General features: G+C 43.7%; 2 protein-coding genes across 2 annotated transcripts in view; one reads left to right on the top strand and one right to left on the bottom strand.

Annotated features, from left to right (window-relative positions):
* Nucleotides 1–18,111, top strand: part of psme4b (proteasome activator subunit 4b) — a 35,558-nt gene extending 17,447 nt beyond the window's left edge. Inside the window, exons 20-47 of the mRNA XM_041962582.1 lie at nucleotides 752–909; nucleotides 1,231–1,326; nucleotides 1,430–1,485; nucleotides 1,623–1,679; nucleotides 1,787–1,842; nucleotides 1,954–2,052; nucleotides 2,154–2,216; nucleotides 2,330–2,425; nucleotides 2,594–2,722; nucleotides 4,053–4,262; nucleotides 4,346–4,482; nucleotides 4,645–4,698; nucleotides 4,900–5,029; nucleotides 5,881–5,962; nucleotides 6,326–6,479; nucleotides 6,920–6,986; nucleotides 7,079–7,204; nucleotides 7,478–7,630; nucleotides 8,737–8,841; nucleotides 9,697–9,788; nucleotides 9,952–10,083; nucleotides 10,307–10,509; nucleotides 11,600–11,685; nucleotides 11,879–12,007; nucleotides 13,278–13,433; nucleotides 14,472–14,610; nucleotides 14,822–14,955; nucleotides 17,187–18,111. Coding sequence (XP_041818516.1) covers nucleotides 752–909; nucleotides 1,231–1,326; nucleotides 1,430–1,485; nucleotides 1,623–1,679; nucleotides 1,787–1,842; nucleotides 1,954–2,052; nucleotides 2,154–2,216; nucleotides 2,330–2,425; nucleotides 2,594–2,722; nucleotides 4,053–4,262; nucleotides 4,346–4,482; nucleotides 4,645–4,698; nucleotides 4,900–5,029; nucleotides 5,881–5,962; nucleotides 6,326–6,479; nucleotides 6,920–6,986; nucleotides 7,079–7,204; nucleotides 7,478–7,630; nucleotides 8,737–8,841; nucleotides 9,697–9,788; nucleotides 9,952–10,083; nucleotides 10,307–10,509; nucleotides 11,600–11,685; nucleotides 11,879–12,007; nucleotides 13,278–13,433; nucleotides 14,472–14,610; nucleotides 14,822–14,955; nucleotides 17,187–17,321 — 3,234 coding nt within the window. The 3' untranslated portion in view covers nucleotides 17,322–18,111. The remainder of the gene's footprint in view (nucleotides 1–751; nucleotides 910–1,230; nucleotides 1,327–1,429; nucleotides 1,486–1,622; nucleotides 1,680–1,786; nucleotides 1,843–1,953; nucleotides 2,053–2,153; nucleotides 2,217–2,329; nucleotides 2,426–2,593; nucleotides 2,723–4,052; nucleotides 4,263–4,345; nucleotides 4,483–4,644; nucleotides 4,699–4,899; nucleotides 5,030–5,880; nucleotides 5,963–6,325; nucleotides 6,480–6,919; nucleotides 6,987–7,078; nucleotides 7,205–7,477; nucleotides 7,631–8,736; nucleotides 8,842–9,696; nucleotides 9,789–9,951; nucleotides 10,084–10,306; nucleotides 10,510–11,599; nucleotides 11,686–11,878; nucleotides 12,008–13,277; nucleotides 13,434–14,471; nucleotides 14,611–14,821; nucleotides 14,956–17,186) is intronic.
* A 4,276-nt stretch (nucleotides 18,112–22,387) lies between these two features.
* Nucleotides 22,388–25,584, bottom strand: chac2 (ChaC, cation transport regulator homolog 2 (E. coli)). Its single transcript, XM_041963121.1, has 3 exons — nucleotides 25,236–25,584; nucleotides 24,559–24,594; nucleotides 22,388–23,178 (listed from the first exon to the last, which is right to left on the bottom strand). Exons 1-3 carry the CDS (start codon nucleotides 25,368–25,370, stop codon nucleotides 22,777–22,779), a joined length of 573 nt encoding a protein of 190 aa, XP_041819055.1. The 5' UTR covers nucleotides 25,371–25,584; the 3' UTR covers nucleotides 22,388–22,776.
* Nucleotides 25,585–26,947: the final 1,363 nt, after the last annotated feature.

Below are 26,947 nucleotides of genomic sequence, written 5' to 3'. Positions count from 1 at the left end.
CTATTGTTGAATATTTCCTGAAAAATCATTCTTTAGCCCTCTACTGAGCTCTGATTGGTCGACAGGGTAGCGATGAATGATACAACTCAGTGCAAAAGCAGCACAAGTGGAGAAAAGTCAGCAAAGTGACTCAAATTGCTAACATTAGCTAACATTAGCCACCATAAGCTACCAGTCATACCTCGTCAACTGAGGCTGCATTAACGATTTTTTATGCAACAAACGAGCTTGATTCTTCTTTTTGAACGGTGCATAATCTCGCTTTAACGCTGCTGAATGCATGTTCAAAGGTGATTTCTGCTCTGTTGTACTTTGTGGCAGCGGGAGACAAACCGAGCCGCCTGCCCTTCAGGATTTCTGCCCCCCGAATGCGTGTTTCTGTTTTGATGTCTAGGCGGCAGTAATTACTCCTATGTTCCTCTGCTGCTTTCCACAATGTCAAGTGCTGACCTCTTTTCATCTGCAGTTCATGATCGCTGATTCTGTATTTTGTTTAGATTTGATTTTCTTTGAATTTCTTTCATTTTGAGTTGTTTTGCCAGGCTGACTCACCTCTGATCGGAGATCAGTTTGCATAACTTGTTTTCTTCTGTCCCCTTTATGTGTGACTCATGCACAGTATTTAAACACCAGCAGATGACACAGGGCTGTGTTTTTAAGGTGGACTGGTTGTGCTGGTTTGCTTACCAGTTGCTCCAGTTGAAACACTCTATTTGACTTTCTCTGGAAAAGCCTCTCTCTCTCTCTCCAGGACTGGGGCAGAGCTGGAGATGTATCCTCCCTGGGTGTGTGTTGGCACGTGCCTGGTCGGGAGGAGGAGAACTTTGTTTTCCAGCTGCTGTCCCGCCTCCTGCACCCTGAGCTGCAGCGAATCAAGGGCCACGTCTCTGGAGATCAGCCAATGAGCAGGTGTGCTGTCGTTTCCCATAGCTTTGCTGTCTTAGGCGTAATCAGGCACACGCACAAACAAACAAAGAAACCCGTAACCTCTCATTGCTGATAAATTAGATTTGCCGGCATCCAAAGAATGAAAGCTGAAGTTCAACATCTGTTTTTGATATCTGTCTTAACGCTCTTGATGAAGACTAATCAAAAGCACAGATGGGGAAAAGTTTAAATTAGCTGCTCAGGAGTGTTGAAACACCGTTATAGACTTGCCAAGTGAATCCATCACACACACACACAGACCCTCTGCTGTGACAGGACTGTAACGTGTGGTCTGATTCACAGGGAGGAGCTGTTGCAGAGTCTTGCTATTGTGCAGCACTGCCTTCTTGGAGCAGGAAGCATGCTGCCCCCTCTGGATGGACCACACGTATCTGACCTGTGAGTCCCGCAACTACACAGATATATATATATATAGATAAAAACGCACATTTTCGTGCAGGCTTGTCACGTTTTTGCTCCCTACGTTTTGTTTGCCTCTCAGCGTGCCCTCCATGGTAAACCTGGGGGAGATCAAGCTGCATATAGGTGTCGACTACGGTAAGAAAAGACAAACAAGCAGCCACGTAGCACACATGCACAGGCAGTCGCTGTGTCGACAGTTTCGGCGGGCGATAAGGCCGCTCATCCTGAATTCTGTGCCCATACGGGACGTCTGTGTGTCTCCTCCCCTCCAGATGATTCACGGGAGAACTACAGAGAGTCCATCTGCCAGACCATGAGACTGCTGCTACGTGAGTGAATACTTTAACGCCACTACACTCCAGCCCCAAACTACTCACTTTGTTTGGAGTGTGACCGTGGCGCTCAATTAATCCGTATGCACTCTCCTCCAATCCAGATCACATTCTGGAGCACTCGGAGGACGACACAAAGTCACTCTTCGTCGTCATTAAGGTGTCCGGCGCATGATTTTTCTATTATTCATGTGTGGGATGTTATTATTCTGTCCCGCGGCAGGCCCCGCAAAGGTCTCACAGCGCCCTTTGCCTGTCTGTCTGACTGCAGATCATCAGCGACCTCATGTTTTTCCGAGGCACTCACAAGAAGGAGTTTGACTCACGCTGGAAGAGCTTCACTCTTGTCAAGAAGTCCATGGAAAACAGGGTGAGTTGGAGGATCTCGACAAGGCTGCTGATTGTTGTCAGTGTCAGTGAGTCAGTCGCAGGGTGATTCAAGCATGTGTGTGTCGCCTCTTCCCTCCCCAGCTTCACGGGAAAAAGCAGCACATTAGAGCTCTGCTCATCGACCGGGTCCTGCTCCAGCATGAGGTAAACTTAACACAGATGCAGCTTTATTAACATGCCTGCTACATCAAATCTGTTCCCTCATTCTCATGGCAAAGTTAAATATTACTTGAAAGATTGCGTTTCTGTGTGAGTAGATGAGGAAGCTGGTGGTTGACGGCAGTGAATATAAAGTGGTTCATCAGGAGCTGCTCTGTAATCTGCTGCTGCTTTCTACCAGCACTTACAGCCAGGTAAAAGTGACACCACGCACAAGACAAATTAACAAGAAAAATTCAATCAGAACATCTGTTGCTTCCCATTTACCTGATGATATTAACATCCACATCTCTGGTGAAACAGGAATTAATTGAGAATGTATGCATGTACATCTGTTTGTGTGTGCGTGTGTGTCCTTGCAGGTGCGTAGCAGGGCTCAGAGTGTGCTAATGGCCGCCCTGGGAACCTACAGCTTCTCCTACAGAGACCTGATTCCCCGAATCCTGCAACTGCTCTCACCACAGCACACCAACACACAACAGCAGTTTAAGGTACCACACACACACACACACACGCACACACACACACACACATACACATACTGTAGCACATGGTGACACACACAGTCGTTGCTCTGGGCTTGCTCCTAACAGTCACTGTCCATGGTGCTGAAATTTTAAGCGAGTCCAAAACTGTGTCTTCAGCGTGTGTTTGATGGCTGCGTCGGCCTCTCTGCACAGGTTCCTTGCGGCCCTCAGCGCTGGTTTTAAAGATTTACTGCTTGTTTTTAAGGCAGCTCGGCCTTCGCCCATCTTATGCTCTTTCCTCTCCTGAAGTCTGTTTACCAGTTTTTCTTCACTGTCCCCAGGCCATGGGGTGGAGACTCAGGGTGTCAGGGCACCAAAAGTCTGGAAAAGTCAGAAATCAGGCGAGGCAGCATCAACGCTCTTCCAGGCTCACTTCTACAAACTGGCTTTTGATTAGTTTAACTTTTATTTTGATACATCTAACTTTACCTCTCCAAACTGGAGTGTATGTTTTACATGCTCTTGAGCATATCTTATTGTTTTGTCCATTCTTACGTCTGTGAAGCACTTTGTGAGCTTGGTTTTGACCACGGCGATATAGATGAAGGTTATTATTTTTATTCATGATATCATGCCATTTCCACACCATGCTGATGCAAAAATGCTAAAGCTAAAGGTTTAACCAGGCAAAAAGTCACCATTTAGCCTTAGTATTAAAGGGAAAAATGTGCGTGAGATTACACTGATATTTCTTCTTCTCATGTTGCCCGTTTGTCTGCTTACTGCAGCGAAACATAAATGTGAGATTAATGAGTTACTATTTGAATTTTCAAACAGTTTCCCCTTTTAATGGAGAAATGTTTTCAAGCATGAGGGCAAACTGATGATTTTGTCAAACTTGCCTAAAACCAACAGAGCGGCACAGATTTGACAGACCCGCTCCGTCTGGCTGGGCTTGCTAAGCTATGATTGGACAATCGCTGCTCGGCGGAGGGTTCAGCAAAGGGTCCAATCAGGGGCTTGATCCTGACTCACAAAGTTAAATATTTTACCAACTAGACCAAATTCACAATAGTGAGTTTGTCGTGCATGGTTTTAATGCTCCCCTTCAACATCCTGTGTGACAGACATCAGCTAAACAGTGTGTAAGATTAATGTTGAACATCTGTAATTACATTAACTTGATGTCTGCTCTGCTAACAAAAACAGTGGAGTTTATGCCTCTTATTTACATCCTGCTGTGGCATTTTAATTTGCCTTGTCTGACATGAAACATTTGACAGATTAAAGCGTAAATACTTCAATTAAAGCATGTGTCATCGCCCTGTGTGTGTTTCTGGCTTCTGTCGCTCAGGGTGCTCTGTACTGCCTGCTGGGTTTGCACAGTAGTGCTTCTCTGGCCAGCATGAGGGACTGGGACTGCGTCGGGGAGGTGTGGCCCACTCTGGTCCGCTGCGGCCTGTCGACCACCATGACCCTGGAGGAGCCCTCCATCGGTCGACTGCTAGACGACGTCACTGACAGGATCCACCGCCAGCACGACACCATAGGGATCTACTTTACTGTGAGCGGCAAGTTCATTAACAGTCAATATGCTACCCTCATCTCATCTGATCCTTCTTAACTGCTTCTTCACTTCATTTCTAGGTAAGTGAAGGCTGCGTAGAGGCAGCCAATCGGATCACGCAGTCCGAAAATCCCTTGCCTTGTTTCGATGCACCGTCCATAGAGGAGCTGAAAGAGGGGCTTCAGCATCAGCGAATCAGAAATGTGGTTGCTGCAAGGTAAGAATATAAACTGGACTCATTCATTCATGTAGTTTTAATGGCGTCTTAGTTTTTCTCAAGGTTGCAGAAGAGCTGAGCACCAGCCTGTATTATTTACCATCAGTGCATGTAGTGGTGGGAGTAGTACTGCTGACTAACACCTCTTTTTCTTTCGTGCAGGAAATATGAGAAGCTGGTCAATGATCTCTTGGATTGCCTTGAAGACAGAGACCTGTGAGTTTTCTCTCCACCTGTTATGTTATATATTCTGTTTTTTAAAAGCAAATGCACTCGTCCTGCAGCCTCTAGACACTGATGCCGGCCTTTAAATCAACAAAGCCACAGAGCAGAGGCTCAAAAATCCTACTTTGCAAAACAGAATTCCTTTTTTTTTTTGTATTTCCAACAAGACTTGCGAGTCTTCTTGTGTTTCAGGCCCTGGAAGTTTGAGCACATGGCCACGGACTTGTTGTATCTCCAGCTGAGAGAAGATCACCCGCTGCCCCCCGATGCCGTCCTGTACTTCACACAGAGCCTCATACATGACTCCATCAGCATACGCAAGGTCTGCAGCTTCGTGTCTGTCTGACTTTGTGTTCGCATGGACGGTTTATAGCATCTGATATTCCACCGGGCAGGAAGGACTTAGATGGATTGTCAATTTTCGTGGTGGATCACATGTGACATGCGGTTCACCTCACGCCTCATCCTGTGGACTCACCAAAGCGGAAATCTTTCAATTCTGCTCAAACACTGAGATTATGTGATGATTCAGACGTGGACTTATGTGTCTCCGTAAACACAGATGCTGTGTCCCAGTTCTGTCCAGAGTGCACACTACACACTAATCTTTATACCATGCCCTTATTTGCAGTTAGCGTAGAAGCACCAAACATATCATTTCCAAGGTGTGTGAAGCCTTCCTAAAGATTTAATTCTTATTTTCTCATTTTCCAAGCTCTTCCTCGAGCTACCACCACAGCCTGCATTTTAGTTCATCTTTTTCCAGCTCCATTTCTTTTGTGCATTGTATTTTGGGACAATAGTGTCCATCATCAGCATCATCAACACTCAACAATCAGGAATTTTTCACTTTGCATACTGGATTTTTGAGTATGCATGATTTTCTAGTGCAAACATACTTCACTCTCCAAACCTGCGAGTACTGTTGAGGACGCAGTTTGAGTTTTGAGTTCAGGTTTACTGTCATTCATCCGTACACAGCTAAACAGTTGATGCCAGGATGCAAAATAGGCGCAGGTGTGAGAAGAAAAAGAACAGTACAATAAACAGTATCAGCAGTATATTTAAAATTAGCAGCAATGCAGCTGCGTAACATAAGACTGAGCAGTGCATATTCCAGCCCTCTGTGGTGCTGTGTGTGACATAATACTGTGCGATCTTCCTCTCCTGTAGGTGGCGATCTCAGCAATGGCCGGTATCCTGAAACAGCTGAAACGACCAAGAAAGAAAGTGGCCATGAAGCCGTCAGATATCAGTGAGCACGAGCGCACAAACACGCAATAACAATCGTACGCAGCGTACAACTCTTTAACATCTGGTTGCAGTAATTTCAGTTGCATGGCCTCTCTCAGTCCAGCTTCTGCCACAGTGTCAGATTCAATTTCAGCATCTTTTGATCAAATAATACATCACGGCATGCAGACTAATTGTGTGGTAATTTCCGATTGATTAAGCAATAAGACTGCAATATAAATCTACATTTGTTTTCTATTAAAATATTAATTGCTTGAATCTTTCCTCTTGATTTTTTTGTGGGCACCACACACTCACCTATACTGCATATATATATATATATATGACTTCACACTTTTGCGTGTGTGTTTGCACGTGTGTTCAGGTGGCGTGGAGGATCCGGAGGGTGTGTGTGTCGGGGATCGGGAGGGGAATCGCTGGCTGCAGTACGACAGCAACAACCTGCCTCTGAGTCAGGAACAGTGGGACTCTCAGCAGTTTGTGGAGAAAACACACTGGGGCTACTACTCATGGCCAAGGTGAAGGGAATGACCGAGTGTTCAGGTGGCGGATTTAGGAACTGGAGGGCTGATTAACTGCTTGGTTGGTTGGAGCTAAATAGCTGATTGACTTGCCCGGTTGATTTGATGCTCGGCTTTGTGGCTAACTTTATGTCCTGGATGACTGATCTGGGCGGCTGGATAACTAGCCGGCTGTTGAACTGACTTCCTGTCACGGTCTGGCCTAGATAAGGCTGACTGAACGACTTCCTGCCCGGCCTAGATAGAAGCATTGATGTATAGGTGGAGTGCTGGCCGGCTGTCTTGGTGTGCGGACGGCTTGCTGACTAACTGACTTTTTAATCATTCATTTATCCTCGCTGCTTATTTGAGGACAGTATGTGTCTATCCATATTTTCTCTGTTTGCTGTTATCTATAAATCACAGCAGCCTCTTCTTTGTCTCCCCGCTCCTCCCAGAGAAATGATGATCCACGCAGCTTCGGAAAAGCCAAAAGACGACCTGCCGTATGAGGAGATGAGTGAGGTGCGTGCTCGTGCTGCACCGCATGCAAAACCTCCCCCTGACGCCTCAGTATCGCTGCTAACGCATGTGCTGTTTGTTTGTGTGTCGCTCAGGGTGAAAAGATCATCTTTGAATATTTCTCGGACCCGGAGTTCATTGACCAGCTTATAGAGTTTCTCTCTCTGGAGGATCGGAAAGGGAAAGACAGCTTCAACCCCCGACGCTTCTGTCTCTTCAAGGTGCAATTTAAACTCTCAGCCCCAATCGATCTGGCAAACCTTTCACAAAGAAGTGACACAGCACACCACCAGCAGCCAAGGCTGAATTGAACTACGTACAGCTGGAATTTGTGCCATCAACCGCTGTGATTCATTGTTCTCCGTCAGACAGCTGACAGCTTACTTGCGTCAAACGAATGACTGTAATCTGTCTTTCTTTGGTTAAGGGAAAAAAAAAAAAAGTCTCGGTTCCCCCACAGCGAACAAACCTTCATGCTCACGTTTGATTGACAGGGGCTGTTTCGTAACTATGGTGACATGTTCCTGCCGTTACTATGGCCGCACCTCGAGCAGCTTGCCAGCGACCCCCATGAGAGCTCCCAGCGCTGCGTGTGTGAGATTACTGCAGGACTAATCAGAGGCAGCAAACTCTGGAGTTTCAGCAAGGTGCTGGACACACACACACACACACACACACACACACACACACACACACACATACACACACACATACACAGCAACAAATATACCCACTGAGCGAAAAGTGGTGCAAAACACTTTTTTATGGAACATGTCAAGATTAAAAAAAGTGTTTTTTTTGTCCAGTGAACAGTTTAATTGACCCAGGACCCTTTGTTGGCCTGGCTGAATTCTCAGTATTATTTAATTATTTGCCAACTGATTCTGGTTGTCAGTGGAAGTCCAAATGATATCTTGTCAGAATTCTATACCAACTGTGTTTTCCACTGGACATTCAGAGTGTGGCCTTTCACCTTATTTTTGTCTTTGGTAGACATTCAGAATTTGGGCAGGCCGGACTCTTTTCTCAATGTCATTTATTAACTAATTCTGGATGTCATATAAACATCCAGATTGTGGCCTGTTGGAACGTCTATTTTCAACTACTTCTGGTTGTTTGTCGACATCTAAAACCAGGCCAGGCCGAACTCTTTTCTCATTGTCATTAATCGACTAATTCTGGATGTCACGTGGACGTCCAGGTTACAGCCTGGACGGACTGACGTGATATCAACTTGTCTTGGATGTCCACAGACGTCGCTTGCTCAGTGGGCACACACCGCACTACCTTTTGATAAGAAAAGTCAATATTAATAAAAACTTTCTTTATTGTGTGTGTGTGTGTGTGGTCAGGTGGACAGGCTGTGTAAAAGGGTTTTGTGCCCCTTGATCAGGACGTCAACGTCTAAAATCAGGCCAGGCCGAACTCTTTTCTCAATGTCATTTATCGGTTTATTCTGGATGTCATATAAACATCCAGATTGTGGCCTGCTGGAACGTCTATCTTCAACTAGTTCTGGTTGTCTGTCGATATCTAAAACCAGGCCAGGCCGAACTCTTTTCTCATTGTCATTAATCGACTAATTCTGGATGTCACGTGGACGTCCAGGTTACAACCTGGACGGACTGACGTGATATCAACTTGTCTTGGATGTCCACTGACGTTGCTTGCTCAGTGGGCACACACTGCACTACCTTTTGATAAGAAAAGTCAATATTAATAAACACTTTCATTATTGTGTGTGTGCGGTCAGGTGGACAGGCTGTGGAAGGTTTTGTGCCCTTTGATCAGGACGGCATTAACCAACATCACAATGGAAACCTACGCAGACTGGGGCACCTGCATCGCCACTGCCTGCGTGAGTCGCCGCCATGCATACAAATGCACCACATGCAACTTAGCTCAGGGCTCGATAAAGAAATTTGGGAATTTGTGTATGCTGTGTGCTGCTATTTGTCTATTTTCCATGTAAAAAAATGTCGAACACCAGATTTAAAAACAAAAAAATCAATAAAAGAAACATTCGGGAGAAAATTGGATTTTGAAAACACAATTTGCAGGACAAGCCCTCCAAATTTTGCCATTTTTATGCCGCCAACATGGCAAAATCAGTCTGTCGGTCTGTCTGTCCACCACTTCGGTCCAGACTGAAATATCTGCTCTGTTCAAGTGATTGCCATAAAATGTTGCACAGATATTCATAGTCCCCAGACTGCTGAACCTCTGCATGTTAGTACTGCCATTATGGGCATGTTGCCATGTTAGCGTTAGCAGCACCACAGAGCTGCTAGCATGGCTGGAGACCCTTAATCTTGTTAATCAGGAACAAATGCATTTATCCCCCGTCGGTCTCTTCAGTTCTAGCAGAGGATTTTCCAAAACTGTGAACTGTGTAAATATGGTCCTTCTCCTGTCTCAAATATACTGTACATACCTATGTCATGCTTGTTTGGTTGAACTACAGATTCACAGTCATCTGCAAGGAAATCATGGGTCACTTTTATGCAAGAGATCAGTAAAATGTGCACAAATAATGATTTTATACTACAAAACACAGCTTCAGTTTTGAACTCGAGACTGCTTTCGTCTGTTTCCACTGGAGGTAAAAGTATGTGGGCATGTGTATACACTGCCTCAGTAGATGTGTGCGTGTTTCCACCTAAAATAATAGCTCCAAAAATAAGCTTATTTTGTTCTGGCTGCTGTCCAATAGGAGGGACGGGACCCCAGGAAACTCCACTGGCTGCTTGAGCTGCTGATCGAGAGCCCGCTCAGTGGAGAGGGGGGCTCATTCAGAGATGCCAGGTATGTGCATGTGTGTGTGTGCATGAATGACTCTATGCACAGAGTATGTCTATGTCATCTACAGTGTTTCAGGTTTCAGGCTGCAGCAGGAACCTGAGCTGGCGTGCCGCAATAACGCACCGACCTCCCATCCCTCAATCCCCCTCTGCTTTGTCTCTGTCAGCTTGCTGTATGTGCTTCAGGGAGGTCTAGCCCAGCAGCAGTGGAGAGTTTCTGAACTGCTGCACAGACTGCTGGCTTACCTGGAGCCCAAACTCACCCAGGTGTATAAGAATGTCAGGGAGCGCATTGGAAGGTACAGAATTAACTCTGTGTTATCGCCTCTGGATTTCATAATCATGGTTAAATAGGTTAATCTAATTAACTTGCGCGCACAGTTTGGGCTGTTCGATGCTAAGCCTCTTTATGTCCACGTCTGTCTCAGCTGCTCCTGTGTTTGTGACTCCTTTCCTTTCTGTTTCGCCTCCGTCCTCCTCCGCCTCCCCTCCCTCGCTCCCTCTGCCCCCCTCTCTCTCCAGTGTCCTGACCTATATCTTCATGATAGACGTGGCCCTGCCCAACACCCTGCCCACCTCCTCCCCCCACGTGGCTGAATTCGTCACCCGGGTCCTAGAGCGGCTCAAGCCCCTCACGTCGGAGCCGGAGATCCACAACCACGTCCACGAGGAGAACACCCAGGAGACGGACGAGCGCACCCAGGCTGTCAAACTGCTCAAGACCGGTCAGAATGTGGATGCAAGCATGTACACTGTGTAGTGGATGGATATGCTGTAGGCCAGGCAGAGACAGCGGCTGCGGGAGAATAAATAAATATATATAAACTGTATAGACCAGGACAGCTTGTTCTCTTTATGAAATAGACTGACACACCAAAGCCAGATGAAACAAGCCAAAAGCTGTGATCCCTTATTGATTTCACCTCTTAAATCCACTTTAAAAGTGGAGATGAAGGGGACTTTCAAGGGTGTGTGTTCAAGCCTTTCAAATAAAAGTTATGGAAAGGAGTCTAACTCGGTATTTGGGAGGGCTTCTCGTTTTTCAACATTTGCGCAGCAGTAATTTGTACTAGATTTTATTACTGATTCTGTGTTCCTCTCAGTTACAGGCTCGTCTCCAGTAGCAGTTAAATAAATGAAGTTCACATTAGTTTTCTCTCTTTTTTATTATATCCAATTAGAGGGCCAGTACAACCAAATGACAAAAACAGCTTCCCATTTGTGGTATTCAGCTGTGCAGATAGTTTTGGTGTTACTGGTCCAGGTTTCTGCCCTCCCAATACGACCGAGGTGAAAATTACATCTCCAAAAATTCAACAGCAGCATCTCTTTCCAATAGGAGGTGGCACTAGAGATATTGTACGAGCCTGTAGCTCCCATTGAGAACACAGTTTGGTGGTTGTAGTAACCTTCTAAAAAACAAAGTCTTGCATATCTTCCCACCAGACGTGCATCCCTGCTTCTCGAACACCTGCTTCAGTGTTTCGTGGTGGTCTAACCCGTTTACCCGCGACTGAATTTAGACCTCATTTCTCATCTTAACTTTTGTACATTGTTGCTCTTTCAGTTTCTGTTACTGCTCTGATCTCCATTATTCAGATAAATATCTGGTTACGAAATTATCTGAATCATTAGATACTGAATCATGATCGATCGTGTTTTATTAGCAGAGCAATGCAGTAAGGTCACAGCACCAAGTCTGTTGTTTTTATTATTTGGCAGCAACCCAAAATCTCCTCTCTCTCTCTCTCTCTCTCTCTCTCTCTCTCTCTGTGTGTGTGTGTGTGTGTGTGCGCGTGTGCGTGCCATTTGCAGTGTTGAAATGGTTGATGGCGAGCGCCGGGCGAACTTTCACCACTCCTGTTCAGCAGCAGCTCCAGCTCCTGCCTCTGCTCTTCAAGGTAACAACACACACACACACACACACATACGCGTACACACACACGCACACACAGGTCCCAGTGCAGCATTATTACCCACTCAATCTTACTTGCCCATTAAACTCAATTTCTCTCTTCATTTACTCAAAATGGTGCGTAGCTCTGTGTCTTCCTACCTCTCTCCATCTCTCTCGCCGTTTCTCTCTCCCTGCAGATTGCCCCGGTGGAGATTGATGAGAACTATGATGAGATGAAGCAGGATGCACGCACGTGTCTCTCTCTCATGTCCCAGGGCCTGCTGTATCCCGAGCACATCCCTCTGGTTCTGGCTGCGCTGGAAGAGGTAATATGCACACACTCAAACACACACCCCGCCCCGCCTGCCTGCTGCCAGTGTTCCGAGCCTAATGCTGCCCAAGGTGTTGTTGGACTAAAAACAACCTGCGCTATTTTAATTTGCTTCCTTTGTGATGCTTACAGTATTTCTGCTGTGGGTTGCGTATGTGAGCGGTACCCCGCTGAGAGATGTCTCCGGTGCACTCAGAATATCTAACCATCGTGTCTACAGTTTCATATTTGATGGTAGACGGGATGAGAAAGTTTTCTAACAACATTTTTTTGGTTGCACCTTGACACCCAAACCTAAATTTTTTATCTTGTGGGAGAAATAGCTTATGCTGTGTGCAAAAGTTGTTTTGGAATAGGTTGACATTTTGGGAAATAGTGGCTTTCTTAGCAGGAGTTAGATGAGAGAACCAATAGCACTCTCACGCTGTGTCTGTATGTATGCAGCAAGAGCCAGCAGATAATAATAATAACAATAAAAAAGATAATAATAATAATAATAATGAGAAAAATGTTTATTTATACAGTGCTTCACATGACTGAACCAGGATAAAAACATTTCAGGGCTGCAATAAGGCAAATAGAATCAGACAATTAGAATAATACAAAAATAGAATATAATCAAATACCTAACAATAATATACTTTAGATAAAACCCATAAAGATGATATAGATGTCAAGCTTTGTGCTAGCATTAATGCAAACTTTTTTAAAACGATACAATTTAAGAAATTATTTAAAAGATGTTGCTGATTGGACAAGCTGATGGTTAGCTTAGCTTAGCATAAAGACTGGAAGCAGAGGGTAACAGCTAGCCTTTGTGAAATTTGCTTTAGAAGCAAATACCTGCGAAAGCAATAACGATCCCATCAGCCTCAGCTCTGCTAATTAGCAAATGTTAGCATGCTAACAAGCTAAACTAAGATGGTAAACACAATAAGCATTATACCCTCTTTAGCATTAGCATGTCACTGGGGGCGTGTTAGCGTGCTGACGTTAGCATTTAGCTCAAAGCACTGCTGCACCTAAGTATAGCCTCACAGAGCCCAGAGCATGGCTGTCAAGATTATGAAGTGATACAAAACTATATATAAGTTATTAAGATAAGAGCTTGTGCACACAAACAGATGAGTGTACACAACATGTTTGCTTGTGCCCAGAACATAATATTTTGTTTGCACAAGATATATAAAGGCCTCATCTTCTGGGACTTCAGGGCCTCTGCACAAACCTCCACCCACCTCCGTCTCTTTCCCACCTCTCTCTAGATGGCCGGCAGCAGGTCGTGGCATGCGCGCTTCTCAGTGCTGACCTACCTCCAGATCATGGTTTTCTACAACTTGTTTACCCTGCTCAGTGTGCCTGCCGAGGTGCTCGGCTTCCGAAAGCTGGTGATGCAGCTGCTGCTCGATGAACAGCTCGAGGTAACGTACGCACTAAGAGGCAGCAAACAGTGGTTTAAAACAGCCGTCGCCCCTCTGTAAGGTAGAATTTTCACAGGGTTATAAATGGCCACTTATTGTCCCCTCGTCTCTCCTCACTAAATCTTAATCCCTCTTTTCTGTTCACAGTTATTGCTTAAAAATAACCCTTCTACCTCGCTGCTCGGCTCTTAATTCATTTTCCTGTTTTGGCGCCTTTCTCTTCTTCTGTGGTGGACGTTGATAGAGCACCTTCCTTTGCAGCAGGTTGTAGTTTAAATGATCTAAAAATAACATCACAAGTCAATCTAATTCCCAAAATATAATTTGGCAAAGCGTATTTGTTCTGTCTGTTAATATCGACGAGCTGCTGACGTGTTATTTATTATTCATGTCTTTTTATTGAACGCAATAAAATCAACTTTACTACTGGTGCCCTTCCCATATTGAGTTACGTCATCTTTTGTACAATTCATGTCTCACTTGTCTCCGTGCATTTAAAGCCTCACCAGCCTGTCTCTTTCTATTGATCTTGGACGTGCAGGTGAAAATCGATACGCGCTGGGCTTCACCCGGATTCTCTTAACTCACAAAAACAGTCGCTCCTCTTAATATTTTGTAAAACGGTGCGAGTGCCCGGCTCGTGTTGCCTTTGCGTCGTTGTCTGTTTGAATGCATCAGCCGTCACTCTGTGCTTATTCATAATTTATGCAAAGTGATGCAGGAAGGCAGTGATGTTCTGCAAGTGAATTTTACCTCAGCTCAACTCTGCATCTATCCCTCCTCCCTCTTCCTCTCCTCCTCCTCCTCCTCCTCCTGTGCTCATCTCTGTCCTGTGTGCTTCGCTCCCCCCCCCCCAGTCCCCTTGCACTCGCCTCTTTTAATAAATTGTGTATGCGTTTCTCGCCCTAAAACTGCCTCGCGCTCCCCGCCGCATCCTTTATTTGTCAGTTCTGATCTTCGTGGGTTTCTTTTTTTTTTTCTAACACTTTCTCCCCCCTTGCCGTCCCTCCCTCCATCCCTCCCTCCTTCTCCCTGTAGGTGAGGGACATGGCAGGCACCACCCTCAGTGGTTTACTGCAGTGCCAGTTCTTCCCTCTGGACTCCAGTCTGCAGACACAGCTCCAGACGCTGAGTCAGACTCGCCTCCCCAAGGCCAGAGGAGAGCTGGCCTCCACAGGTACACACACACACACACACACACACACACACACACACACGTCACAATCACACAGTGAGGCAATCACAGTAATACTTGCCCTATTACCCTTTCTTATCTCAGGGGAATTGTGAACCTTGAAATCTATGGCCCCTTTTAACTCTCCATTTGTGTGTATGTCTGTTTGTGTGCGTGTGTGTGTGTGTGTGTGTGTGTGTGTGTGTGTGTGAAGACTTGGTGCGGCGCCATGCTGGAGTGCTCGGCCTCAGTGCGTGCATCCTGTCGAGCCCCTACGACGTCCCGGGCTGGATGCCTCAGATACTGATGGACCTGAGTGACCATCTCAACGACCCACAGCCCATAGAGGTACACACACACACACACACCAGTACAAACACACACACACAGACACACACTCACACACAAACATTTAGCTTGACACATTGTGAGCTGAAAGAATACAATTTCATTGTCCAATTGAGGGGAAAATTGTGTCTTTGGCCTTACGTCAGGCATGAAGAAGACATGCAATGTAATCCATAGTGCGGCGTTTGAATAATACATTACAGTGATGGGGAGCCAATGATGATGATAATTTAGTGCTTCTCCTGTTGCAAATTGAAAGAGATGAGAAAGAAAATACAATGGAATACAGCTTAAATATATATTTGCAAGTAGATGAATTACCCAGTCTGCTCTCCTGCAAAAGATAATTGTACAAGTTTTGTGTGGAATAATGTGAAACACAATATCTCGGTTTCTTCAGGCTGAATGATCTGTAGTAAAAAATCAGCTCCGGCTGTCAGGCTACAGGCGCCTCCTTCCTTCCTTAAAATCTAATCTAATCGTTTTGTTTGAAGGCCAAAATGTAAAATGGATGTACTCGATGTTTAAGTCATGAATACATCCTTGGTTATAGTGATCATCATCAGTTTAATTCCCTGTTTGTGTCCCTGTTGAACCGCGCCAACTTTTCACTCCCAACTTGTTCCACTTTAAATAATTTCTGCGTTGTGTATTTAAATTGTTATATGTGGCATTTTAACATCAATAACTTATTATTACCTCATTAGTTTTTAATCCGCGTAAACAAATGAGAGCATTGGTGGAAAGATTGTCAGATGCTGTTGGATCCAGATCAGCGAGTGGCAGCGGCTTTGTTTTCCTATTTGCTTTGGGAGTCATATTCAGCCTAGTTCTGGCTCCGCTGCTCAACTTCAGGGTGGCTCTCGCTATAAGAATAGATAGTGGCTGTTATCAAAAAGGCTGCTCTCAGCTCTTAACTTTCTTTGCTCCTCAAAACAAATGAAGCAACAGAAAGAACTATCAACATCCTTTTTATTGCGGGAGTTTACTGCAGAGTTTAATGGAAACGTCCTGATTTTAAGACACTTTAAAACAGACATGTTTCACTCCAGTGATGGGACATTATGGTTCTGCATGAGCAAAAGAGCTCGACTCAGTCGCGGAGGAGGCTGGTATGACCAACTGTTCAAGGTCTGAATAAAAGTAGGATGTAAAAATCTTATCAAAATCTAAATTAAGCATGTATAGATATGCAGATGTATATGATACTAAACAAAAAGCACCTCCCTGAATCATACGTTCCCTTATCTGGAAGTCAGAGATCTTTAGTTGCACTGCTCACCAGAAGAACACCAGTTGCACCAGTCCAACACTGCAATTTACTTTTTTGATTTAAAAGAACTCAATGTTGATTTACGACTGAAGGAAGCCCTGAAGTATCTGGTGTGCAGCTGATTGAAAATGTGAATGGCTGTTCAATGTTGATGTGTTTGAATTTGCTAAGTTTGTCTCAAAAGCCTGGAAAAGAAGGACAGATGGGACTGTTTATGCAGTTTGCTCCCATTTCTCCACGATCATAATGTAGAGTAAATGGATTTGTCAATGGTTTATGAATGCTGTTGTAAACAATGGAGGTCTGAAAATCTTTTTGCAGCACCCTGACTTTTTTGGTGGAAGAAATAATCAGATGTTACTTTAGTAAAGGTAGAAATACCACAATGTGCAAAACACTCCCGCATCACAAGCCCTGCATTCAAAACTACTTGATTAAAAGTACAGAAGCATTACAAGCAAAATGTAGTTAAAGTACCCATTATACAGAAAATGCCCCTCTGTGAGTGTTGCATTATTACACATTATATTATTGGATCATTATTACAGATGCTTTAATGTGTAAGCAGCTCTTTAAGGTTGCAGGTGGTCAAGATTGAGCTGATTTTCACTAATTTATATGCTGTTTGCTACTTAAATCAATAACAATGCAACACATGTTGTTATCTTCTGTATATCTATCTAATATACATAGTGACTTAAAATAAATTTAGCGGAATAAAAAGTATAATATTTAGCTCTGAAATGTAGTAAAAATAAGTATAAAGTAGCATATAAAAGTAATTCTCAAGTATCAAGTAAACATTAGATTTGAGCACAGTACTTGAGTGAATGTAATTAGTTACATTTCGCTGCTGCTTTTTTATAATAATGTCTAAAAATATGTGCATTCTGGGTGTGGCTCTTATCGATTTGTAGGGTCTAGTGCATGTTTGATGATTACGTTTTTTTGTCCCAAGATGACGGTGAAGAGGACCCTGTCGGAGTTCAGGCGCACTCACCACGACAACTGGCAGGAGCATCGTCAGTGCTTCACTGATGACCAGCTGCTCGTGCTCACAGACCTGCTGGTGTCGCCCTGTTACTACGCCTAGACGGCCGGCCGCCTTGCCGGGTCCTCTGCAGACTGACCGACCAGTACCGCAGAAAAAGACCAGTTACTCATTCTAAAACTGCTGGGAACTCAACGCCTCTGCGCATCCTGTTAAAATAAAGTCCGATGTCGCTGCAGCGGCTGAGCACCCTGCCTCTGGAACCTCACGTGCCAATGTCGGCCTTCAGGAAACCAGGTAGAAAAGCCGTCCTGGGAGAAAAACGGACTCAGATATTTAACTTTCTTGGTGTGTTTGTTTTGTCTCACCAACAAGCCAAACAGCCCCAAAGGTGGCCACTTTACTTTAGAGATAACAACCCTTTTGGTGTATTTTTTGTCACTGTTCTTGTAGAATATATTTAACCACTGATTTTACCCACATCTGCCAGAAACCTCTTTCTCTTTGCAGATCACTGTTTCTCATTGCATTTTTTCTGTCTACCCACTTTGAAAAGATTTTTCAATATGTGATTTACTAAATACAAAAAAAGCATATATGATGATATAAATATGTAGAATCAATACAAAAAATGACATTACTAGTATTAAAATAACATAAATAATCATAACACTTATCATCAATGTGTGTATAATAAATAACACTTAATATTGAAATAAATTATGTAATTGATATCAATGTTATAAGCATATATATATACCTATAATAAGTATAAAAATGTATAACATGCTGTAATATGATTATATTCTGATACAACCCACTGTGTATTATACAATAGCTCAACACTGAGAATTTACTGTTGTTTCCTGTTAAATAAACTCACTGCATCATTTGTAAGGAGGGATGTATTTCATTTCAGCGAGGAGGAGTGAGTGTGGCATGCTGTGTGTTGACTGATCATGTTAAATACCCGCGTACGTCCGTATCACATAGCTCTCCGTGGGCAGATTGTGTTCTGTAACGAGCTCGATGTTGTGTTGTATAGGTGCTGCTGCAGACCGCAGGCAGTAAACACGGGATGTGTGTGTGTGTGTGTGTGTGTTTTTAAGAAAGACAGAATCACAACAGAGGTGTCACTATTTTTATTCTGCATTATTTTTTCTGATGCCGTGCTGCTGACTTTGATATGTGATACATGCAGGCAGAGTGAGAAGAGGCACAGCTGGTGAGTACAGTGTAATAAAGTGTACTTGTGTGGCTCTACACTGTGTGATTGGAGAAGCATGATGATGATGAAGTTTGGTTTTCATACCAGAAAGAGAGATGGGGGGCATTTACCAAAGCAGCATTATCTGGTTAGACAATCAATTTTGGAGAGAGTTATAATAATGTCTTCTTAAAAAGGTGTTTGGGCATAACTGATGATGCCCCTAAACCTAATATTCAAGTTGAGTTTTAGAGATTAAAAACTGTATCATAAGTTCTCTGGCAAACCTTGTTCTCCTTTTTAAAATAATTTGAATCATCTACATATAAATTAGCCCAATAAAATAAAAAAAAGTGGTGTACGGAGTCAGTTATTGTAATGAAATGGTACTTTTAGATTTAAAAAATGTTCTACGACAGTCCAAAGAAAAGGTAAGACTAACCGCAGTACTGTATGCTAATATGCTCACAATGACTGCTGCACTCAACCCGTCAAGTCCGAAGCCAACAAAAGAGAGCGAGGGTCCACGTTCAGAGGAAGTACCGCCCTCTCTTCTTCCCTGTTCAGATCGAGCCAGTCCCAACCGACTGTGCCGATGACTGGCCCCTCTCACAGCCTATAAAATTCTGAACAAAAGTCGGCACACACTGAAGTTAAGTCTCACCTGGTCCATATAGAATAAGCAAAGAGTTTTTAAAGAATGGATGCAGCCATGCACTTTTGTAAGTGACAAAGCCTACAACGTGAACAAACGCAGCGTGCCACCAGCTGTTCTGGAGAAGCTAATATGGAAAAAGTGGAGTCCTGAAGACATCGCTACTGGTAAAAAAATATATACTCAAGCTGTCAGTAGCCATGTCTCCATAAATTAGGCACGATTCCAGAAACTGGTTTAGGGCGAATAAAGTATAGTTTTGTCAGAAGTTGGCAACAGGTCACGCGTGGCTATGAGTAGAAGAAGAATGTTCCACCTGAGAGGAAAATGGTGTGAGGTTTTCGGGAATTTGTTTTGTTTGGGCAAGCTGTAATCGTTCTTTCAGGTCAGCAGTCTCATGCTGCTGTCGGTACTATCCGCCATGTTTTTGCACCTTATGGGAATATCTGGGACAAGAGATGAGGACAGCAGGAACAGCTTCTTCTTCTTCTTCTTTGGGTTTTATAGCAGAAACAGCTGATCAGTCATACCAGTTATGTTTGCTACATCTGAACTTATTATCTTTTGAAAAAGGCAAAAAAAAACAAACAAAAAAAAAAAAACGCCTCAAATGATCATGAAAACTTGAAGAAAACTTTCCATCAAACTTTTCCAATGAATATTTCAAAATGAGCTTAAAAACACCTTGGTGGAATTATGGCTAATAAGCAGTGGCGTGCACGGGGGGGACTGCCCCCCCTCGTGGCCCAGTTTTTGAAAAACGCGCGCTAAAGTGCCCTCTTGGACTCCAAAACGCGTGTTAAAGTGCCCTCTTGGGAGCCGAAACGTGTGTTAAAGTGCCCTCTTGGACGCCAAAATGCGTACTAAAGAGCCCCCTGGGAGCCAAAACGCGCGCTAAAGTGCCCCATGGGAGCCAAAATGCGTGCTAAAGTGCCCTCTTCAGTGGCGAGGATGCGCTATATGTGCCCTTTTTTTTCCTTTTCGCCCCTGCCCTTCAAAAAGTCTGTGCACGCCACTGCAAATAAGCCCAGCGGATAGATTTGATATCCAAGAAGAAAGAATGGAAGAACTCTATAGAACAATTGGAGGTCTTCACGAAGAAACGAAGACGCTGACAGAGAAGTGCAAAGAATGGGAGTGGTGAAGGCTCGAAAGAAAAGGAAAACAAAGACATCAGGGCAGCGTGAGGTGCGGCGTGAATGTGGACGGCACGGTGGACGCAGTTCACCGTGTCACTCGAGGTGAATCATCATTCAGTTTGTTAAATGAGAACACAGAAGCCAAACCTGGAAGCTCTCCAGCGACTGTGATGTATGCAAACAAGCTGGCAGGGAGTTTGCAGAAGATTTAACGAAGGAAGACAAAGCGGCGCGGGAGCTGCTGCGGCCGAGGATAAAAGAGGCAAGAGATCAGAAGAAGAGAGCGTGTTTTCGAGGGCCTTTTTGGTCTCAGAGAAAGTGTGCAAACATTCCCACTGAGGGTAAAAACTGCACCGGGAAACATGTGCTGTCAATCCTCAAAGCGGTCAAATGAGACGCAAAAGCTTTCGCTTGGAGGAACACTTTCTCACCTTTAGTGAGTTATTGATAACTTGCTCTAGATGTTTGTACTGTTCTGAGTTTTCTTTTACCATTTATACACACATGTATATGGTTTTGGTGTGTAATTATGAAGGGTGCTTCATTGTATGAACTGCTGGAAAAAATGAAACAAAGATTGAAAAGTTTTGTGTAGTTTTGTAAATAAATGTTGCTAAATTAACCTTTATTTTCACATTAAAGGCCATCTGATGCAGAGTCAGACGAGGACTGGGGGCTGGTTGCTCCTTCCTGCGTCAAGAGGCCACACAGAAGGAGCAGCAGGACGCCCCCACCCCCCTGAAAAGTTCTGCCAGAAAGAGGAAGCTGAGCGGCAGAGGGCGGGAGAGTGGCAGCAGCAGCAGTAAAGCTGGGCTGTCATCCATTCATGTAAAGAGAGATGGATTGACATGGATGATCCTGCATAACACCACCACAACCCACCTTCACACCCGCCTGTTCACCAGGACCCCAGCTCACACCTACAGCTACATACACTGCCCTGCAGCTTTTCCAGCTTTATTTAACCAAACACACAGTAATTTAAAACTCCAATCACACTGCCTCAACTCTCCACTCAACACCCATTGCAGGACATGTTTTTATTCATGTCCTTGGTTGCCTACATGGGTGTACTTAAGTGCCGTGCATTTACTGATTACTGGCGCGGGGATAAACTGTACAGCTTGCCTTTCCCGGAGCAGGTAATGACTAGGAAGACGTTCTTCGAGATCTGCCAGGCCCTTCACCTCAGCAGCTCGGCGGTGGATGCTGCTAATGAGCAAAAGAAAGGCACGCCAGCCTTTCGAATGTCTCTGCGAGATAAAGCAGCTCTATGATGAGATAAGGGAGGCCTGCAAAAGAAACTATCACCCCAGCCAGAACATTTCCGCCGATGAGTGAATGGTTGTTTTAAAAGCCTGCCGTTCTCTGGGCGTGAACCATTAGCACAATCAAAGCGTTCCCTCCTCTTTAGCCAATCGCGAGACACGAGGGATGTCTTGTGAAGTGAAGGAACACAACATGTCTGTACTATATGTTAATCTAAGTTTTATGCCATTTGATATGTAGTTATTTGTGTTTGATATGTTGATGTTTTGGCATATTTTTGTGTTTTTCTGTCCATTCAGGTGAATGGGTGGAGTGGAGCTCTATGATGCCCTAACAGGGTACTACAAAGTCCTCCACAAAACCAGGAAGTGGTACAAGACATTCTTTTATCATTTCATGGACATCCCGATTGTGAACACCTTCATCCGCCACAAAACATCATGCAAAAGGTAAAGGAGAGGCAGCTCTGAGCCAGAAGAAGAGCTGGCAGAGGTGGGGTGTTCCCCCTCAGCCAGACCCTTACCGTCTCCTGCTGCACGCAGAGCTCATCACAGGCATGTGCATATCAGCGGGAGCAGCACTAATGTTTGGCTGAAGTGCAGGCAATGCCGTGCAAGGACAAGGTGAAGTGCTCCTCCTGTGATATGTCTTTGTGCTTTGTCCCCCCTCGTGTATGCTACCATACCTGGCATGTCGCTTATAACCTGTAAATGTTTGGCAACAACCTAAAAGTATGTCAATAGTTTGCCATTACTTTGTGTCAGTAATACTAATAGTGAATCTGGTTGTGGGATAGGATACCTCTGAATGCCACCTTTCTTTAGATAATGACAGAATGTTGAAGCCTTGCAGAGTGATAGCAGTTTTATTCTAGGTATGTGGCCATGGTTACCAAAGGTAAAAAAAAAACAAACATGGAAAACATTCATTTTCTGTGGTATCGTTATTAATTTTGAACTTGGATTACTGTAAAGCTTCAGTACGCTGTGGTGCCATTGTGTTTTCCAGCTAAGGAGTCCCAGCTTCAGGCATCTGTTTGCAAAAATAAACATTTAGGCAGAAGAAAGCTTCAAATTCAGTGTGTTCAAACTACAGTGATTCTGACTGTCGGGGGGAAAAAAGTGTTACATTTCGAACGAGACCAAAACCAGACATGTACTGCGAAAGGTTCAACAGCAGCTTTCAATTTACTTTGAGTATACCTGCGATTGGCATGTCAGGCTAATTGTACAGGAATGGTAAGAGGTTAAACCCTGAGATTATTTGACCAATAAGTCCAACCAAGTCTTACAATGAACCTGTTTGAATGTGGGATTGTTTCTGCCCATCGTGTAGTCTTTCCCTCACTAAATTTTCTAGAGAAAACAGGTGAGTGTCTGAGTCCTCAGGCAGAATTGTCCTCACAGCATCAGCCAGCTGGAACAGGTACTCTGTGTTTTGCCCGCTCGGACCAGTGGAGCTGACGATCTGATTGGCTATCTCCTCCAGAGGGGCGGGGCCGAGGTAGTCTGGATTGTCCTGAGAGCCGATGTAGAGCAGAGTCTGGTTGGGCGGGGTGGTGAGCGGTGGACGGGGGTGAAAAGTCACCGTGATGACCTGATAACCACCTTTTTCTCGGTAGTCGAGGTAGCTCTTCACTTCCTGCTCCCGGCCAGTCGGCAGCTTGTAGGCGACACCCCAAACGCACCCCTGTAGAGAAGGCGTGACAGCAGGGAAATACGTTGTTTGACATTTGTACATGATGACAAAAATGTATTTTTAAGATACCCAGTAAGTCACCTCTACATACATGTTTTCTAGATGCTAACCATGTTCTCAGTGCATTCCAGGACACGCTCTGTATCTCTATCTGCTTTGTGTTGACTGCAAAAAATTATCTCTCATCCAAGGTCAGAACACAATACACTGTCCTTCCCTTTGTGTCAGATGCATAAGATGCCTTTCCTGAGCAGTGCACTCTCGTTCACCTTGTTCAGCATGCGTCCTTTGTCTCACGTCATGACATGTGTGGCTATTATATCCTTAACCCTATGACAAGCCATATGACAGTTCCTCAGCACTGGCACTGTTCATGCTTTCACACATAGTTGTGGAAAAACAGACTGTAAGTGAATATCACTTGAAAACACTTAATTATACCCAATAATGCAGTTATATAAATAACAAGGGGGGTGAATTATGACCCTCGGGTGGAGATTAACTATTGTTACTGTGTAAATAAAATGCGGTTTTGTTTGCTTTTCACAGCCACTATCACTTTCACCTTTGATTAATATCCTGAAGATTTATATCACTTTTAATAGGACACCACCTATTAATAAAACCACATCTTTGCACGTTAGGTATTCAAATAAAAGGGTGAATAAAGCGTGTGCACCTTATTTTAACACACCTGAAATGTTCCTTTTCTCCTTTTTGCATATACGATGCACATATAATGTACATGTATGTGACATATTACAAACAAGAGCTGCAAAAATTAGTTGATTAAGCAACATAAAATTAATTAGGAACTGATTTGATTTAAAAAGAAAATTTAGACTATTCTGCCAAAAGGAAGTTAATTTATTGATTAATTGAGAATTAATCTATAACAAATTTTAATTTATCTTTGAGGCCATTTCTCAAGCTAAAATGCCAAACATTTTCAGGTCCCAGCTTCTCCAATGTGAGTAGTCTCTGCTTTAAATTATTGAAAACTGACTAAATTGGGTTTTCGGACAAAACAAGACACCAGAAGATGTCACCTTGGGCTCTGGGACAGCACGATTTTTGTGATTTTTTTCCAACATTTTATGGTAACAAGTCATCGAGAAAGTGGCAAAGTAATTGATAATACAAAACATTCCCACAATCTATCCTCTACAGTTACAATAAGAAAAATGCATGAATAACAACTTTTTGGCACAAGTTTGTTTTGTTGTGCCCGTGGTCTTCTCCTACGCATGCAAACTTCTGCTCCTCTTAAGTAAAACACAATTAAATGAACTGTTACCTGCGACTGTACTACAAAGTCACTGTACTACAAAATGCACGGTACCACTGAGTTCAGGACGGGGCTCGTCTTACCTCAGGATCCTCCACCAGCGTCACGACCCGGCCAGGCTGCAAAGAACACAAACAGAGGAACAAGCACTTTGAAAGCAGCAAAAGCACCAGCAGTGGAGCTACCAAGGAAGATTGTGGAGAAGGGTGGAGGATTAGATGAAACTAGAATGACTTTACGGAAAGATTATGGGAATAATAGCAGAATGAATAACCAGTAGTGTTTAGTATGCATTCCCATAATTAGTCAGAAAGAAATATATGATGATGCCTGATAAATAACACTGTAATGAGCTTCTGTATGAGGTCTAACTTTTTTTTAAACATGGAAAATGACTTCAGCTAAACGTCTCTTTCCTGCCGTAACTTTACTTTTGTACTAACCTCTATACGGCAGTAGTAGTGGTAGTAGTAGTACTGTATAACCAGATACTACTTTTATGAAGGGCAGAGGCCTAATATGATGTGTAAATTAACCATTTGTTATAACTCAGGGATCTACAGCAACTTTTCTGCAATTTATACCATTAAATTAAAGCATTTTAAGACCAGAACAGCTCTTCCATATTCATCTTGTGCCGGTTTTTGACCGATCTGAACTCCACAGACGCTCAAACTCACGAATGGAACCATTGCATCAGTAATTGCGATGCCATCGTGAATCAGCTATATTTACGCCGGGACCGTGTAACGTTACTCACCTTCCCCGGTACTCCCCGGTGGTCGGTGCTGCCCTGCCAAAACCGACGGCTGAAGCCTTTAATGAAGCCTATTCTCTTTTCCTCGTAAGGGAAGTCCACTTTCCATATCAGAGACCCGTAACCGAACACCCACATGATTAGACGTTAAGCTAACAGCGTGTCGACGACAAGGACGGTTAGAGGTGGAGAGGCTGGCAACGCTTTAGCTCGGCGATTAGCTTCATTTACAACAACAACATCATAACGACTGACAAGTACACCTGTATCTGTGGCGGTAACGACCGTGTAACGCGCTCATTTAAGCTCTGCCATGGGGGTCTGTCCCAAGGCTGTAATGTCAAATCGTCTAGTTGACGTACATACCACTACTTCCGTTCTATAACTTTCAGAATAAACAGCAACTTTTTGATACGATTAACTAGGTAGGATGGATATTCGACAGCCAATCACAATAAAGTGTTACTTCTTCATGGTATTTTATTTTGATAGCCAATTCCGTATCACTATACGCATGCCTTTTACATGTCTCTGCTTTTATTTTGAAAGCCAGCCGCCATTCCCGGTGTTTTGGGGCTATTTCAGTCTGATTTGAGGCAAAGCAAAAGCCTGTCAAACTAGCATCTGTCCGAACACCACTGATAAAACTTTTTGCACCACCTACGATGAAAATAGGCGTTTGTGCATTTGTAAAAATTTGAAATGACCCTGGCATCCTGACGAGGGCCTATATATATATATATATATATATATATATATATATATATATATATATATATATATATATAATGTTAAGTATGCATTATGTTTTTGTCAATAAACTATGTTTGTTTTTATCAAAATTATCATATAATATCATTCCTGCAATTTACATATAAAAGACTAAAAACACATTCCTTTAAAGAAATAAAGAAAGAAGGACACATTAATAAATGATAAAAGTGTTGATGTGCACTTGTACTCTTATGGAAAAAACGGCTGTATTAAGTCTCAGGAACAATGTCCTTGATTGTTATGATCTGAATTACTTTGATTGATTGATTAATGTGTCATAAGCCACTAGATCTTAGGCTACTTTAAATTAACTATGCACAAATTCATTTATTTTCAATGAATGCCCACTTGTGTCTTCACTTGCTGAAACATGAACTAGGACAAATCACACAGGCAACATGGGCTTCCATCCTGACACCAGGGGGTGCTGAGTTTCTATTTCCCTCAGTGCATCATTGTGTGTTCTCCCAAATAACATGCTCTTCATGTATGCCGTGTGAGCACTGATTCAGAACCAAATAAAGTGGACAGCAACAGTCTGGCCTGTAAAGTCAGCCCGGCGAACGGCAGCCGTGTTCATTCTTCTGCCAAGCTAGTCTGCAAACCTTTTATGTAACTTGCCGGCCTCGAGTTTGGAGATGCAGATCTGTGGTTGCGATCCACAGCTGGGCTGGAAAATGCTGCTGACTGAGGAAACATTTGCCAGAAAGATACGCTTGTTCAGAGCCAAACCTGGTGCAGTGGAGCTGGTCACTGGCCGACAGCAGCGGCCTAAAGGTCAGCTCTCAGGTGGGAATGTGTGTAAATGTGGAAGTGTTAAGAACACATGAAAAATCCAAACACATTCGTCTTGTTTTTTACCCTCTTATTAGTTGCCTAAATTACTGTCACAACACTGTCTGCTATTTACAGCAGAATGCTGTGTTAATGCAGCAGTTTCC

The sequence above is a fragment of the Chelmon rostratus genome, chromosome 21 (genome assembly GCF_017976325.1).
Source record: "Chelmon rostratus isolate fCheRos1 chromosome 21, fCheRos1.pri, whole genome shotgun sequence".
NCBI classification, from domain to species: Eukaryota; Metazoa; Chordata; class Actinopteri; order Chaetodontiformes; family Chaetodontidae; genus Chelmon; species Chelmon rostratus.
The sequence above is the reverse complement of the archived record's forward strand: the minus strand, read 5'-3'. Positions and strand labels throughout refer to the sequence as shown.